Source organism: Physcomitrium patens, chromosome 8 (genome assembly GCF_059467195.1).
Source record: "Physcomitrium patens ecotype Gransden chromosome 8, ASM5946719v1, whole genome shotgun sequence".
Lineage (NCBI taxonomy): Eukaryota > Viridiplantae > Streptophyta > Bryopsida > Funariales > Funariaceae > Physcomitrium > Physcomitrium patens.
The window spans coordinates 5,232,943-5,248,511 of record NC_143417.1 but is presented as its reverse complement, the minus strand read 5'-3'; the positions used below and the strand labels follow the sequence as shown (position 1 = coordinate 5,248,511).

At 37.7% G+C, this 15,569-nt stretch overlaps 2 protein-coding genes across 5 annotated transcripts; both read right to left on the bottom strand.

The window, feature by feature from the left end:
• Positions 1–2,297: 2,297 nt before the first annotated feature.
• Positions 2,298–6,368, bottom strand: LOC112285728 (uncharacterized). The gene is made up of 9 exons (XM_024526782.3): positions 5,921–6,368; positions 5,526–5,704; positions 5,221–5,383; positions 4,670–5,060; positions 4,361–4,495; positions 3,883–4,039; positions 3,459–3,583; positions 3,094–3,260; positions 2,298–2,934 (listed from the first exon to the last, which is right to left on the bottom strand). Exons 1-9 carry the CDS (start codon positions 6,062–6,064, stop codon positions 2,587–2,589), a joined length of 1,809 nt encoding a protein of 602 aa, XP_024382550.1. The 5' UTR covers positions 6,065–6,368; the 3' UTR covers positions 2,298–2,586.
• A 2,014-nt stretch (positions 6,369–8,382) lies between these two features.
• Positions 8,383–10,805, bottom strand: LOC141045703 (uncharacterized). 4 transcript variants are annotated; one of them, XM_073535833.2, is made up of 4 exons: positions 10,630–10,805; positions 9,094–10,350; positions 8,844–8,966; positions 8,383–8,631 (listed from the first exon to the last, which is right to left on the bottom strand). In XM_073535833.2, exons 2-3 carry the CDS (start codon positions 10,072–10,074, stop codon positions 8,844–8,846), a joined length of 1,104 nt encoding a protein of 367 aa, XP_073391934.1. In that variant the 5' UTR covers positions 10,075–10,350; positions 10,630–10,805; the 3' UTR covers positions 8,383–8,631. The 4 variants fall into 4 exon arrangements, with proteins under 4 accessions (XP_073391934.1, XP_090108533.1, XP_090108532.1 ...); XM_090252407.1 differs by having other exon boundaries at positions 9,094–9,940; XM_090252406.1 differs by having other exon boundaries at positions 8,383–8,634; positions 9,094–9,940; positions 10,630–10,777.
• Positions 10,806–15,569: the final 4,764 nt, after the last annotated feature.

The window sequence follows — 15,569 nt, the reverse complement described above, 5'->3', positions numbered from 1 at the left end:
ATTTGCTAAATCTATTTAAATAAAAGGTGATAATGCATGATAGAATAATACAAAAGTCAGCAAAAGAATGAAATCAAATAGATAGAAATATTATCAAATTTGGAAGTTAAGAATATGTAGAAATCAATATATATATATATATATATATAGGAATCAAGAAAAACTAGTAGACTATAGAAATGTTAGAAATATAAGGATTTAAAAGTTTAGAAGACCATGATAGACTTAGTATATAAGAAAATAAATAGTAAAAAGTAGGAAATTAATTTTCTAAGTCTTTACTTTAATATATGTATCATTCTTGAATTTTGTATAGAGATAGAGAATGCAAGATGAAAAGAATAAGGTAGTTATGGTGATATTAAATTTAAGATATAGAAAGATAAGTATATTCTTATCTAATATAAAAATTATTATATAAAATTTACTTATAAATAAGACTTAAATAGAAAAAATTGATATTTAATTAATATCCTATATTTGTTATTTTTATTAATTTCTAATGAATTTTTTAGAATTTTTTAAAATATTTCTAATATTCTTATTAACCAATTATATAAACAAATCTTTTTAAAACATATATATTATAATTTATTGCAATCACATCTATATTTATATCTTATTATATCTGATAAAATATTATTTTATTAATTTTAGAAATGTTTCAAATATAAGTCCCACTATGTTTTAAAAAAATTAATTAAAAAAGAATATTTTTTTTAAAATAATTTTTTTCAAACTGAAGACATGTTTATGTAAGTATGCCTATTATATTGACTAAAAATGTATTAAAGTCACTAAGTTTAAGGTCCAATATTAAATAATGCTTCTTATGCATCTTTTTTTAATAAATTTTTATAACTTGAAGGTAATAAAGAAAAATATAAGATGATACTTGTAACAACTTAGTAAAAATGAGTAAAAAAAAATCAGTTTATATTTAATCAAAAATTTAAGAATAATTAATATAATTAATTATGATAAAAAAAAATAAGATTCAAATTTGTCATTTTTAATCTACTACATATAGAATTATTTTACACTATAAGAATTTAAATTTTTATTAGTAATTTTTTTTATATTATAATTTTAACATGTTTGATTTATACAAAAACTCCTAAATAGATTTTAGTATCAACTATTGCAACTAGTGTATCGGTAATATTGAAATCACAACTTCCTCTACCTTTATTATCACAACTATCCTGTCAAAACTAAAAGCAAATCCCTATATTTCTATAAACCTCTACAAATATTACAAACAAAAATCTATTTTGTTACACTTTGAGATATCTCAAACCATGATAATCAATCATTTACAACTCTAATTAACAGCCTGAGCTTCCACAGTCAACCAATATACATTGGCTTGTGTTTTCACTTTCCAATCAACAAGTTGTGAGGAAACCGCTTCATCTAATTTCATGTTCAACTTCGAAAATTCGACAGATGTACTCATCAAATCCTTTATCTGATGCTACACACAAATATCAAGCTTGCATCTTTAGCATTCAACCCTACTCACCTTGCAGTAGTTGCTTTGAACTGATGTACATGACAGTTACTCTGTAAAGCAGATTCTCTGCAACTTCTCGTAAGTTTATTAGCTCTGCAACTCAAGGGAAAGTGTAAGAACACATTAGTTTAGTCAGTAGCAGAGGGTTTTGATTAGTAGAGCAATCGAACTCGCTCTTTTAACTTTGTTGCTTTCAGCGGCTCTTCCGATGGCTCGTAACCTCATATAGCTCCCAGTAGACTAATTCTCCCCTTCGAAGGCTTATGTTTATTTAGCAAATTCATGGGTGCTTGAAGGTGATTTGCACAAAAGTCAGAGCAGAAGTGTGCACATCATTTATGTTTTTTCATGGTTGTTTGCTAGTATTGTCATTGATGTCTATTGATCTGGTTGTCAGCCCCGAAGTAGGTATGTGCTTGGAAAACTTGGAATTGTTGCAACAGCTTGATCATTGTGTACAATGCCTGAGGGAGGGTGACTGATCCGTGTAACTGCATTGTCGCTTACCAATTTTACCGTGATTGCTAGTTGCATTTGATTGCTCACTTGCGGTGAGCGTTTTCATGTTTTAAATATGTCTTTGGTGAGTAGTTTAAAGAAAGGTCTGAATATTTGTGTTGGATATATATCTTCAACGTATTGAATGCACAAATCTCGAGTATGCAAGATCACAATAAAGCCAATTTTAATTAGTGGAGTGTTAATTATTCTTGCATTCAAAATGATCGATTCTGTTAGTTCGTTGAACCTCAAATAAGCTCTTACAAGAAGCAAGAGAAGATGGATCACAAGAGCGCAGGGTTTATTATTCAGCAGCATTCATTCACAGATATCCCATTTTCTATTCAAAATCTGGCGCTGTAAACTGCACCAATTCAACCATGACTGAAAAACACATTGCTAAAGTGGCTATTTTTTTCGTTTGAAACACATGGTTCACATTCTAGACACATTTGTTACAGGAAAAGTTACATTACAGCAAATTTACAAGCTCCACACGAGGGCTTTCAAACCAAAAAAAAATCCTATCTTTCTCTAGACGTCGAAGTATTTGCATTACAAACGCTTCTCTATTCGAGAATTGGAGGTGCTACACGTGTACGGGACTGTGGGTTCAGCACAACACTTGTGGAGGAGCTGCCTTCCTGGTCGAACTTGGCTGAAACGGCAGTCGTAGTGCCAGCAGGTATACGCACCGGAGGATACAGATCTAGTGCTACTTGACCCGCAATCACTGCCACCGCACAAGCACCAATAGTTGCAAGAGTGATCCTGCCACCAAGTAGTGACGTGTTCTGAGAGGCCTTGGAGTTCTGTACTGTAGACGTTTCTTCGATAATATCATGGCTTGAATTTAATAAGCTCCAAGCCATGATTGGTGGGATGACACCATACAAACTTGTCATTCCGTACGCACCCTGAATTGCCAACGTTCAAGCAGACATACAACAAAATCAGCATCTCAAAGTATAAGCACCTAATCGGAATTGGAACACTTGTAGGATGAATAACGTCCGCAATGATCTTAATAGGCAGACTGCGATGCCTAAGGGCTTTTTAGAGAGGCATAAAATTACCGCAAGGTCTGATGCTGAAAAGAAGGCATCTGTGACGAGTGATGAAGCCGCCAAAGGAGGCGCAAGTACAAGGAAAAACGAAAGGGCGCGTGGACCGTTAACATCCAACCATTCGGAGAGTGCTGATGGTGTTTTACGTTGAATCGACAGCTTCTCCAATGCTAGACCTGGACATCAGTTATCTGACGATTAAGTATTTGAATTTTGAGAATGTGATACACCTAGGTGAATTGAAAATTTTACTCTTTCTTGTAAAGAAATAAAAAAGGATACAATGAATGCGGGAAAAAAAGTACGACAAGGCTTGAAGAAATCTGTGCTGAATTGGCAACCATTCAAACGATCAGAATAGAAGATTTGAGAACCTTGTGCTTTGCCCAATTGCTCGAGGAGAAACTCTGACAGCCCCAATACCGTTCCAATGAAGGAGGTCGCGACTGCTAGGAGCGCAAACGTCTCAACAACAAATGCCGGCCCTGGACCACCTATTCTGGATAATTTCAGAAAAGATGTCAAAACCTTCTAGAGATGTACAGACGTTCAGGGTGACAAAACGAGAACCACCAATAACAACAGTATCGGTATTCAGTAACATGTACACACAGCATTCACTATAAATGCTAAGGTGGCGTAGGTTTATACACAGTAGGTTTATACACAGTACACTGCAAAGGATTGACGAGTATTGCTTAGGTGCCCCAGGCCAAACAGCTCAATATAATAACGATGACGACTCCCTACACAGCAATGCAAGACTAACGACACATAAACATAAGCCAAATAACAAACCTAATAATTTCATTGATTGGATCCGTTGCTCCAGAAAGTGGAGTCAAGCACAGGGCTACCGCATCCCAGCTCAGAAACATTGCAAGGGGAATCAAACTGCCCAACACCAAGCTAATCCGGATTCGGGCAATGTCACCGCCCAACTGCGCACAGATCACTGTCACAGCACGCGAATGAAACACACGGCACGGACATACTCTGTAAATGGAAAAATCGAAATAAAAAACATACTGACCCTAAGTACATTTTATTGTCCTGAACGTGGGATTAGCTAAAGATCGACCTTACTGACATAAAGTAACCTATTACATTTCTCAAGATTTCAAGTTCTTTAGAGCCTTGCCACCACAGAAAAGTAGTGAGCAGTTAAAAGTCATTCAAAGATTCTTGCCAAGTCGGGCATCTTGTTCAGTCAAGGTTTTGCATTGCCATAAGTCGTGCATAGTAGACAGGTTGAAGCCATCAGTGTAACGAGTACCTGGAGTGAGATCATGGTAAACGAGGGCCAGCAGAATAATAGGTATAGTTTGAGGAGCTACAACCCAATCAACGTGCTCAAGGCCTGTCCAGTCTGCTATCGATCCACCTCCGAGCACAATCAGCAGAAAAAACCCTGCAAATTACCCAGAAAAATTCAGGTTTCAATCCTCTCCAAAGCTCCAACGAAATCTTTATATCTCATATACGTTGCTAATGGTCCCTGAAGTCATAAATAAATTTGTTGGTTGTCGCCATGGAAACCCTCTAAAATCTACGCAGAAAATGTCCAGGTGTTACATGTACTCACCAAGAAGCATAACGGTGAGCACTTGGTTAATGGAGTCCGCCATCTTGGCACCCCCAACACACAGCAGGCTGCCGAAGCCTACTGTAAAAACTACATCTGCAACAGTTCGATTGGAGACATTCAGGAGTACAGAGAGAACCTCTCCTGATTTTGAGATGTAGGCAACAAGCAGCGTGTATGATAGCATAAGATAGATAACGGTCGTGAAAAGTCCTCCAAATGGACCCATTGTCTCATCTGCCATGGTTCTGAGAGACAACACTTGCGAATGAAGCTCCTCCCCAGGCTCTCGCTTTCGCATCAACTCCACATTCACTTCAGCAAGCAAGAGCGCTTCCAAAAGCAAGAACGCCCAAGATATGCTCATAACTGCGGTTGTTGGTATGAACCCCTAAAATAATAAAAACACCTTCTATGGTTAGGTGTAGCATTTCAAAGAACAGCGTGCGATCCACCAAGATAGCTGCAGAACAGAAGACTTGCTGAAGTGAAGGATCCAGCAGGAAATGAAGGATGTATGGTTAAGGAGTTTGAGCCAAATGAAGGCTTACGGCGGGTGCTGTGATAGCTGGGAGGGCCAAAATTCCTGCACCAACGCTGGATCCTGTGATTAGAGCCACGGCCCCAAAAATGGAACTCGTAGCCGCGGAATGACCCACATTGGCCTCCACCAACTGTACGTCTAGATTGGGATTTCCTTCGGCAGGTTTAGGGCTGCAACGATTGAGCACAGTAAAAGTTGTTAAATTCAAGAGCTAATCCTGCAGACGACGACTGAAGCCTAAGTCTAGAATGTCATGCATGTTGCTACTACCTGCTCGCCCAAGCAATACGAAAGTGAAGAGAGAAGATATACCTGGGCTCGTTAGTATCAAGAATGGTAGCATCACCCGAAAGACTCGAGCTGAGGGTCTCAGTGCTTGTCGCACCAACGCTGACATCAATCTTGTGTTCTTCTGCAGTTGCTTTACAATATAGATGTGAAAATCTGCCTTCTGACGGACGGAATGTCGCTGCCCTCAAGGGACTCCATGCCTATTTGTGGGAATTTTGAACATACACATAACAAAGACACGAATGTTCTCAGCACTGCATCAAAAATATGTACTCTACAAAGACAGCACCCGAGGTGACGATACTTCTGAAGTGAATTTGCACACTCAGCTACAGCAACAAGCGCATCGGAGATCAAGCATAACTTTGAAGCAAATCGACGTGAGAAGGAGAGCAATTGTCATTAATGGATTGTACCACATGATAGTGCAAATCCTGCCACAACCCCTTGCTTCTAGTTTTCAATCTCTGTTGGTGACCATCTGCAGGGAGTAGACCAAATGATGTCGAGAGCTGGCTTCCGCCATGGCTTAGCATAATTTTTCCAAAACATAATGGCATTCCTTTCTGTCTTGAGTATGACTCTTCGTGATAGGATTGCAAAGACCTTAAGCAGCTGTAACGCAAGTTTCGTGTGCAGAGGTTGGCTACAGAATGCTCGATTTCAGTGACGTAGTCGGGAAGCAGAGGTCGGTCCTATTCCATCATGGACAGGCAAGTTCGAAGACAACACAAAGAAACTTTGTAGTGGCAATATAGTAGAATGCCAATTGGGCTGATTCCTATTAGAGCAACAACGAGAGCAGAAACCTACAGTAGAGGACGATAATTCTGAAGCATTTGAGCGTCAAGCCGTACTGATCGTATCACAAAGGAAGAATTAAATTGGCAGCAACATCAGCTCTACGCAAGCGTTTGAATGAGAAGGTCCAGCTTTAGGAGGTGTCGCAATTGTTGTGAAAGTTTTGAATACTGAAACGTCTGGCTGCAACAACTGTGAACCCCACTATTGGTGCGAGGGAAAGGAGCGGTGGTGAACGAAAAGCAGACCCAATTTTGCTTTTTCTTTGACCACCCACCACTAAGCTGTTGTGTGGATCTTTAGCACCACCTGAGACCGCAGCCTTTGGAAGACAGGAATCTGTCAACCTCTTATTGCGGAGATTCTATCGTCTTCACTCTCTGCTACTCCTGCTGATATCCTCGCCCAAGGTTGCGAGGTTGAAGACCTGATTGTCCTATGCCCCTCTAGCTTATGCTCAGCGAGAAAATGTGCACTACCACGTGAAAGTCCTTTTCCTCTGGTTTGAACCTTCCCCGACTGTTTGGAAAGCCAACTCGAGCTTATTTTTGGGGACCTTTTAGAACTTTTCTCTTTGAACTCGGTAACTGAACGTCCGATCGTTTTGCCCTCCGTATCTCTTCCACATTCGAATCTGCTCTAGAGTTCTGAATCTCGTGTATTTCTTCAGCCCCACCTCTGTTTCTGCAGCTCAGAAATTGAGATTGGAAGAGCTTTTTATTGGATTGGGGTTTCTTATTGCATCGTCTATTTGGTGATTTTAGGTCTTAGATATTAGAGAGGTGTTGAAACTTGGGAGACATCAGATGGGTGTATTGCACAGGGGCGTGCAGGATACGTTGGATCCTAGAATTCTACTAGAGGTGATGATCAGAACTGAGCTGAGCTTGCGACAGTGAAGTGGGATTGATTTTATCTGTGGATTCGAGTGAGGACCACTCAGGAAAGTGTGCACTAAGAAGGTGGTTCAACGATGGCGTCCTTAGGTACTGGGACCTTGGCGCTGCGATGTGGATGTGATGCATTGACATTATGTCGCGGACTGTACGATATTCCCGTCAGTCTTTCATTTCCAAGGTCTTCCCGTATCTCTGCAGAAGCGCAGAAAAGCTCACACGGAAGGATAATGAAGAAGAACAATGCTGTGGACGTGAATGTTGCGTCGTTGAATGCCTTTGAAGATAATGCGGAAGTTGGAAACTCAAACGGAGAAGCGGAGCCCGAGATGGTTAATGAGAAGACACCTCAAATGCCCTTGCAGCAACTGTTGATGAGGATGTTGAAACCGGACAAAGCTTTGGACGCAGCAATAGGATTCATGGCTCCAAGAGAGAGGTGATATCAGAGATGTATTTCTTATGAGCTTCTCTTTCGCCGTCCTGGTATACATCTCGCAGCGCCTTGTGTGTCTGTATTGTGCAGTCCTACAGATGTCCGCTCACAACTTCTAGATATTCAGGCGCCTCTTTTGTTTTGCCCTAAACTAGGCATTTCTTCAGCCATTTTGTTTTGATTCAGCTGATTCTGTACAAATTTGTTTCCATACTGGAGATGCAAACATCGAGTGTAGTATAGCTTTCCTTTTCAAATTTGATCTCGCCGAATGCTTCTCATAAATGTGGATGCGGAGATGTTCATTCTGATCTGTAACGAAGAATGGAAACTTAAGTTGAAGAAGAATTGCAAATGAACTATTTCTGTCAAAAGTGTAATCATGTAGGACGTAATCAGTTTTACACGTACGATGCCTACGTTGCAGACATTCTTCGGTAATACGTCAACAAAAAGGCTACATTAATCGGTTTTTGTTTTATACATCCATAGTTTTGCTAAAAAATTGGAGAGCATTTCTAGCTTACAATTCTATGGTCAAGCACTCACCGGGGATCTCGATCTGTGGATAACTCAATGATAATGGTTGACATGGTACGACCTGTACCTAGCCTTGACTTGTAAACCTTAATCACTATCAAGGTCCTGGAGTATGTCAAGGACCTTACTGCTCACCACAAGGATATATCGAGTATGCATACCGTTGTCGCATTGAATTCTTCCTACAATTTCCAGTTTTGCTAGATTTGTCAAGAATCCAAAGGAACAACATTTACTTCAAACAATTATATTCTGCGACAAAGATGATTGTAACGAAAGAACATACTAAAACACTGTCCTTTAAAGGCGATACAACCTTAGCCGAAGGTCATCATTATAAATAGACACAGCAACACTCAGAATTAGTTACGGGTACTAAACTACAATGCATAAACTGCAAATCGGCATTCCATCGCAGATCTTTAAGTAGAGAGACAGTAGTTCAGCTCTTAGCCTGCTGCACACAATAATGTAATAAAAATCATTAGACTGAGATTCAAATTATTATACACGAAACCATGAAATCAAATGAACCAGATGGTCTCGGGTTCTAGCAACGGGGTGTTGCTTGTTTTATCCAACCAACAAAATTTTACATGAGCATCATTCTGTTCGTATTGAGAGCTGCATGCGCAATATCCAATTCACGTGAAATATGCAGAGTACCTAAAAGATTGGAATCATCATCATCACATCCCATAGAACCTTCACTTTGCTGGTGATCCATTGTGATGCGGGAATGTTGGTAGCTATCAGGCTCAAGAATCTCACCATCGAAATAGTCGCCATCTATAAAGCAAGCCGACTGATTTAGTGATATGCATGCACAAAACCGAAACACAAGATAATCCTCAACAATCTTCAGTCAAAATTGAAATCTTCACGAAATTGAAGTTATTGAGGGAGACGCACATACCACTTTCCATTGCCGTTCAAAGAAAGCGTGAAGCTCCTCCCACAACTTCCCTTTCAAAGTGGCCAACTTTTGAAAGTCCGTAGGATTCACCATCAGAATGCCGAGAATTGGCTTCCGCAGGTTGTAGGCTAACCACGCAACCGTAAGAGGATCCATAGCGTTTGTGGCTTGTGCTAGTTTTCTGAGTTTAGCAGGATTGGTTGAAAAAGCTGCCAAGACAGCCTCCAGCACTCGCACCCAACCAAAAAATGCGAAGGCAAAGATGAGGTAGTTGAGGTCAACGGCAATTCGCACAAGCTGATTGTGCTGCATTGTGAGCTCAGTCGCAGTCCATTGATGTAACGCAGTCTTTCCATCCTTCGATTCATAGGAAGAAGCTTCAAAGGCTAGAAGCTCCGGTTGCTTCTTGTTCTTGTCCTTCTTGAAGATGCCAACTACGCCGCCAACGCTGTTCGTTACCAACTGTTTGCTGCCATCTCCGATTTTGAAAATTAGTTTCTGTAATGTCTTGAATGAATACACAGAGTCCCCGATTTTTTGTACTTCAGTGTCGTCTCCTGACAATTGAACCTCAGTCGTAATGGCTTCCCCATCCATAACGTTAGAGGATTCTTTGTCTTGAGTTTCTTTAGATTCTGAAAACCCCTCTCCATTTGCAGGTAAATCTGGGCTGCTTCCCGCAGAAGCAGCTACTCGTCTATGGCACGAGCAAGTCTTCGACCTTGAAAGAGCATAGCCTTCTACTCGGAGAAAGCCAGGGTTCTCCGATCGCCGAGCTCTTAGGTTTCCATGTGAGGTTAGGCATCTTGCCAAAGGAAGAGGTGATGCAACCAAGAATTGGAAATCTCTGCAACTAGAATTAATACAGTTAGTACTAGTAGCAGCGGACCTTCTATATGGCACCGCTCTTGAAGTCGAGGGAATCACAACCAACCTACATGTCAAATTTGTGTAGGCTAAATTCACAATCCCTGACCCCATGATTTCCTTTCTTTCCCCAAGAGCAATCTGTACCGAAACGCCCCGAATACTCTCAATTGAACTCTTCTTGAGGATCTACTAGTTCGATACGATGGATTGTAGCTCAAATTGCAAGCAACCTATCCTTGTCAGGCCCTCAGAGACAGAGCTTGCAAGAGCGCAACGGTGTCACCGGCATCCAAGCTGCTCATCCCTCACAAAAATAAAAGAGCGGCAGTCCTCAACAGAAAGTATATCGATTCAAACACCAATCTCCAACACAGCCATCCACGCTCTCTGCACTCCACAACGGTTACAATCTCGAAACTTCGTAACTACTACAAATTATGCCGCCGGTACAATCAATACTAGTGCAATCTCCTAAATGACTCCTAAGCATCACAGCAGCAGACAGCCTCCAAATCAGAATCTGCAATTGACATGCATTTGCCCAGGAACGAAGCTCCACCACACAAATAAAAGCAACAAAAAACAAAAATTTTCCGCGTCGCGAATGAAGTAGTTCCTCCAGGTTTAGAAGTAACTACAATTAACTGCAATTCGATTCGGACGAACCTGTTTCCGCGAGCTCAGGAAATCGATCCGGAGCACGAACACGCAAGGCGATGGACATCTGCCAAAAGCTTATCCAGCGGTGTTGCTGCACCAGTCTCACCGACACCAAGTGCCGCCACCACAGGGTCCGGGCAATCTCCGGGTAACTAGGGACAACCTACAGAAGCGCTGGCGTAGCTCCGAAACCTAAACATGTGAAGCTCCCGACATCCTCTTTCATCGAACCAACGTGAACCGCAGACTGTGCCTCGAGAGCATCAACCTTGGCGAGTCTTCTCGACTTACTCAAAAAAATTAAACTACAAAAACTAGAGCGTGTCATATATTAGGATTGAGCTTGTGACGACACTTTCAACCATATTTTAGCTAAAAGTTCGATGGTGTAGAAGGGTAAGTATATAACACAAGGATGAACATGGTAATATGGAGTTTCTGCTCCAAAACATCTTGAACAGGGGGTTTCAAACACCCTCTTTTTGGGTGATATTTGCTCAAAGTACTTCTTGATATTTCAAAATACAACTTTACTTTACCAAATCACCCACCTCAAGTGGGTGATTTTGAAATCAAAATATCAAAAGAGGGTGCTCAAATATCAAAAACTTTGTCTCTTACCTCTTCAGTCTTTAACTCTATACCACACTGCCTAACACCATGCTTTATCACTTGGAAAAACAAGACTTTCTGAAATCTTGAACTGCTGACCACTTTCCCAGTTGATGATAGATTCAATGAAATGTTTGAAGAATATTGTCAGTAGTTTGACAGCAATTTTCAAAATGACTTCTTTGACTTTGATGATGCAAAAGAACTTGTGGGGATTTGTGATGCAATCAACAACTCTCCCTTCATATTCACTTGAAACTCTATATCCAAGTTGTGCTATTGGATTTTGAATAATTTTATAAATAAGTCTGATGCCTACTTTTGCCAAACAGCAAAAATATTGCAAGAAGGCTTTCAGACATTACTTTCATCTATCAAAGACCGCCCCATTTTTAAATATGACACCCATTATCCCCAAATCAATATTACTTAGCAATTAGCTTTAATATCAAAGCATCTTAAGTCAAATAGAAATATAGCTATCATCAAAAGATTAAGAAAGACCTAGGATCTTGGCAACAACACCATGCATTTCTTTACTAACTAAATAATTTAAGCAATTTTATCATTCAAACAACAATATTTGTAATGGTCCAATGTTGCAAGAAGGATTCAAATTAGCCAATCTTTCAGTCTATTTGGCTTCAAACAATGCATTGAACTTGTCAATGAGACACAATTCTTCTTGAGCTAGTACCATAAGAATGAAAAAGTTGCATTCTTTGATAGAAAGAAGAGATACTTTGTGAATGTGAAAGTCATTTGCAACCTTAACCATAGTGTTATTGGTCTAATCATTGGCTAATCTAGATCTTATGCAAATGCAATGTTATTTAAGAAGATGGGAATATACAAAAATCTCAAAAAAATACTTTGATCTTGGATAATACTTGTTAGTACACTTGGCCTATGATGTGAGTCAAACAATTATTTATACTACAAGTCTTCAATTACAAAATGGTTGATTAATAGAAAGTTCAACTATTGTTTGGCTAAAGTATAGGTTGCAAATGAATACTGCATTGAAATCTTAAAAAGTAGATAGATATTGCTTAGAGAAATCCATATTCAACTCAATTGAACAAAGCATATGAAATGTATTGTAAATTAGATTTTTACTTGATGCATTTTGTATACTATGTTTGTTGACTTGAATAATGTGAAGATAACTAAATTCATTGAGAATGGCCAAGAACCATCAAAAAATTGTGTTGTTGTATTAAAAGAAGCAATTTATTTTAGAAAAAAAATTTGTAATAAAGCCATGGTACATAATTATATTTTGGATATTTTACAAGTGCTAAATGCTTCAATTTGAAATATTGCACATTGATGCTACATTGTCTTCTTTTAATAATTTACTTTATAAGTTCTTGGTATTTTTAAAGTATTACACAAGTAAAAATATTTTAGTTTAGTATAGTGTAGTAAATCAAAGTCTTGAGATTACTTCTCCTTCACCATATTTCATGTCATTAACTTTTTCAACTTATTTTGTGTTTTGTTCTAATAGCTATGAATATAACAATTTCTAATTTCTTATCTAGTTTCAAGTCTTACTATGGTTTTTTTCTTCTATGATGTTATGATTCATACTCTATCATCTTGGTTTAATTATAATTATAGACATTTAAATAAGGTTTTTATGAAAATCTCTTAATTTATTTTTTTATTTTAATAGCTAGTAGGTTAAAGGTTGATTAACAAATTTATCTTCTATGTTATTAAAAAAATTCTTCTAATACCTTAAGAAGGCCATAAATTGATAAATATGAAATAGATTAGATAAATATTTATTATAGTCAACTCTATGTCAAAGACATGAATTAAAAGATGATGTGTAAATCAATGAAATCCATGTCAAAGAAAGAGTGACAAAATAGAAATAAAGATGTACATATATTAAAAGAAACTGGAATGGCTTATTGCCAAAAGACAAGAAAACTTGAGACTCTTGAAACTAGATTAGAAGTAAGAAAGTAGTTGATAAGAGTGAAGAAGGCTTCACTCTTGTCTTTATATGTACTATCTAACTAGGTACTATGTGGCGATGTTCTATAAGACTTCCAATATGTGTTGACTTTGTAAGACATATGCCTTGACTTAAAAGGCAAGTTTTTCTTTGTATAGGCCACATAGTTAGCTTGGTCTTCAAGCTAACAATATGTGTGGCATATGGCCAACTTATTGACCATATTTCTAATCCAAAAAGTTAATTAAAGACACATATAAAGCCAAAGCAACATCTATGAAGCTTCTATAGAAGATATTATAGAATTAACTTATTTTTACCTATTTCTATTCACTTCTATCTATTTATATAGGTAATTACTGGCTTACATGCATAAATTTGTGACATTACCTTCTTTTCTAGGGATGAGTTCTACAAGGAGCAATCATCATATGTTGAGGAAATCTATGATGCGACAAATTATATTTGCCACATATTCAGATCTTTGTTCTCTTCCAAGATAGTTGATAGGACCTCTCAACCATTGATAGTATACCATACCAAGGTGGAAAGACCACCCTATTATTTGATTGTTGTTGAGGCCTTCATAACTTCCTTTGAATAAAATATTTAGAACATTGTTAGAAGTTGTTCCTACTTCTAATAAAATTACCAAACATCAAGAGTCTCTTTCGAGGTCATGATATCAAATGCGTCATATCTTACAATCTATTCGAGGAAAAATATGTCATTCTTGAAGATATTCATCTCGATTGTATCATCTTAAAGGTTGTGAGAATTGTAATATTTCATCCGGTAGGTCAATAAACAAAGGTTCTTCATTCAAATCCACTGGTTGTTGGTTCTCCATCTTCTTAACATCACAACTACAAAGAAGCTACAAAGAAGGATTGAAAGTAGAATGTTATCTTATTTAGATCTTCTTTCTTTTATAGGAAAGGTATTTATCTTGATTTTGATGGATGTCGTTGATGAAAAGCCTCCACCACCTTTGTTGCATTTATAAGATTCTTTACTGGATCCCATGTGTGTTCACTAATATCATATTAGTGCCAATGGAAAAGATATTCTAATTAATTTCAGCACCACCTTGAATCTAAGACTTCTTCCACTTTGAAATCTTCATTATTATTCACTTCTATAGGAGGAGGTGGAACTTGTCTTTTTCATAGTATGTCCATTGTCTTTTATGGTTCAAAAAGAGATACGTTGAATATTGGATGAATTTTCATTGGCTCTAATAGGTATAAACGATATGCAACTAGATTGATTTGTGCAGAAATAAGAAATGGTCAATGCTTACAATAGTCGAATTTATCACAAAGACGAGTGGTCTTGATATTACGATGAAGTAACCATATCTTGTCACTGATGTGGAATGGTGGTTATTCCTTTCAATACACATCTGCATTGATCTTTTGTAATTTTTGAGTTTCTTTTAATTATGCCTTTATTATTGCATGTAGCTCTGACAAATGATTTATCAAAACTTTTGCCACAAGATTACCAGCTTTTGAAAAGTCAAAAGTATGAAATCGTGGATGATAACCATAATTGGTAAAGAAAGGTATTTGTTTTGTAGAAGAATGTACCATATTATTATAAGCAAACTCTGCCAATAGCAAAAGAATTGTCCAATCATCTTGTTGGTAATTGATGGTACATCTTAAATATTGCTCTTAAACTTGATTAATACACTCTATTTGTCCATCAATTTGAGGATGGAATTCCAAAGATAGTTTTATATCTACTTTTAGAATCTTGAAAAGTGTCCACCAAAATTTTGATACAAACTGAGTTTTTTTATCTAATATAATATCCTTGGATAATCCATGATAGCGATAGATATTGTCTAGAAAGAGCTTAGCTGTTTCTTCACCCGTGATAGATTTTGTACATGGTACAAAATGTGCCTTAGTAAAATGATCTACTATTATGAATATAGAATTATAAGAACATGAGATTGAAAGATCCATGGTGAAATCCATAACAACAAAATATCATGGTTGTTTTAGAAAAGATAATGGTTAAAGAAGTCCATAAAGTCGATGACGAGGAGTTTTTGACCTTGAACAAACATCACATGACTAAACAAAGTCTTTCACACCCTTCCACATTTGTAGCCACCAAAAATCTCTAGATATAAGCTCTAAAGTCTTATTGTATCAAAAATGTCCTATTGCTAGAAAGTCGTGACATGCTTGAGAAACACGTAATTATACTTCTCTTTTTGGAACATATGATCAACCTTCAAAATAGAGTAGGTTGCTTTTGAAGTCAAACTTAGAAGTATCTTGAGACTTAAAAGAAGGATTCTTGATGTTGTGAACAAGAGGATCAAAAGACATACTTGATTGGATTT

Coding starts and splice junctions, on each gene's coding strand:
- LOC112285728 (XM_024526782.3), bottom strand. CDS start 6,064: ATGCCATTATGTTTTGGAAAAATTATGCTAAGCCATGGCGGAAGCCAG. Junction 5,384..5,525: donor CTTGATACTAACGAGCCCAG/GTATATCTTCTC, acceptor CAATCGTTGCAG/CCCTAAACCTGCCGAAGGAA. Junction 5,061..5,220: donor CAGCTATCACAGCACCCGCC/GTAAGCCTTCAT, acceptor TTATTATTTTAG/GGGTTCATACCAACAACCGC.
- LOC141045703 (XM_073535833.2), bottom strand. CDS start 10,074: ATGGGGTCAGGGATTGTGAATTTAGCCTACACAAATTTGACATGTAGG. Junction 8,967..9,093: donor TTGAACGGCAATGGAAAGTG/GTATGTGCGTCT, acceptor CTTGCTTTATAG/ATGGCGACTATTTCGATGGT.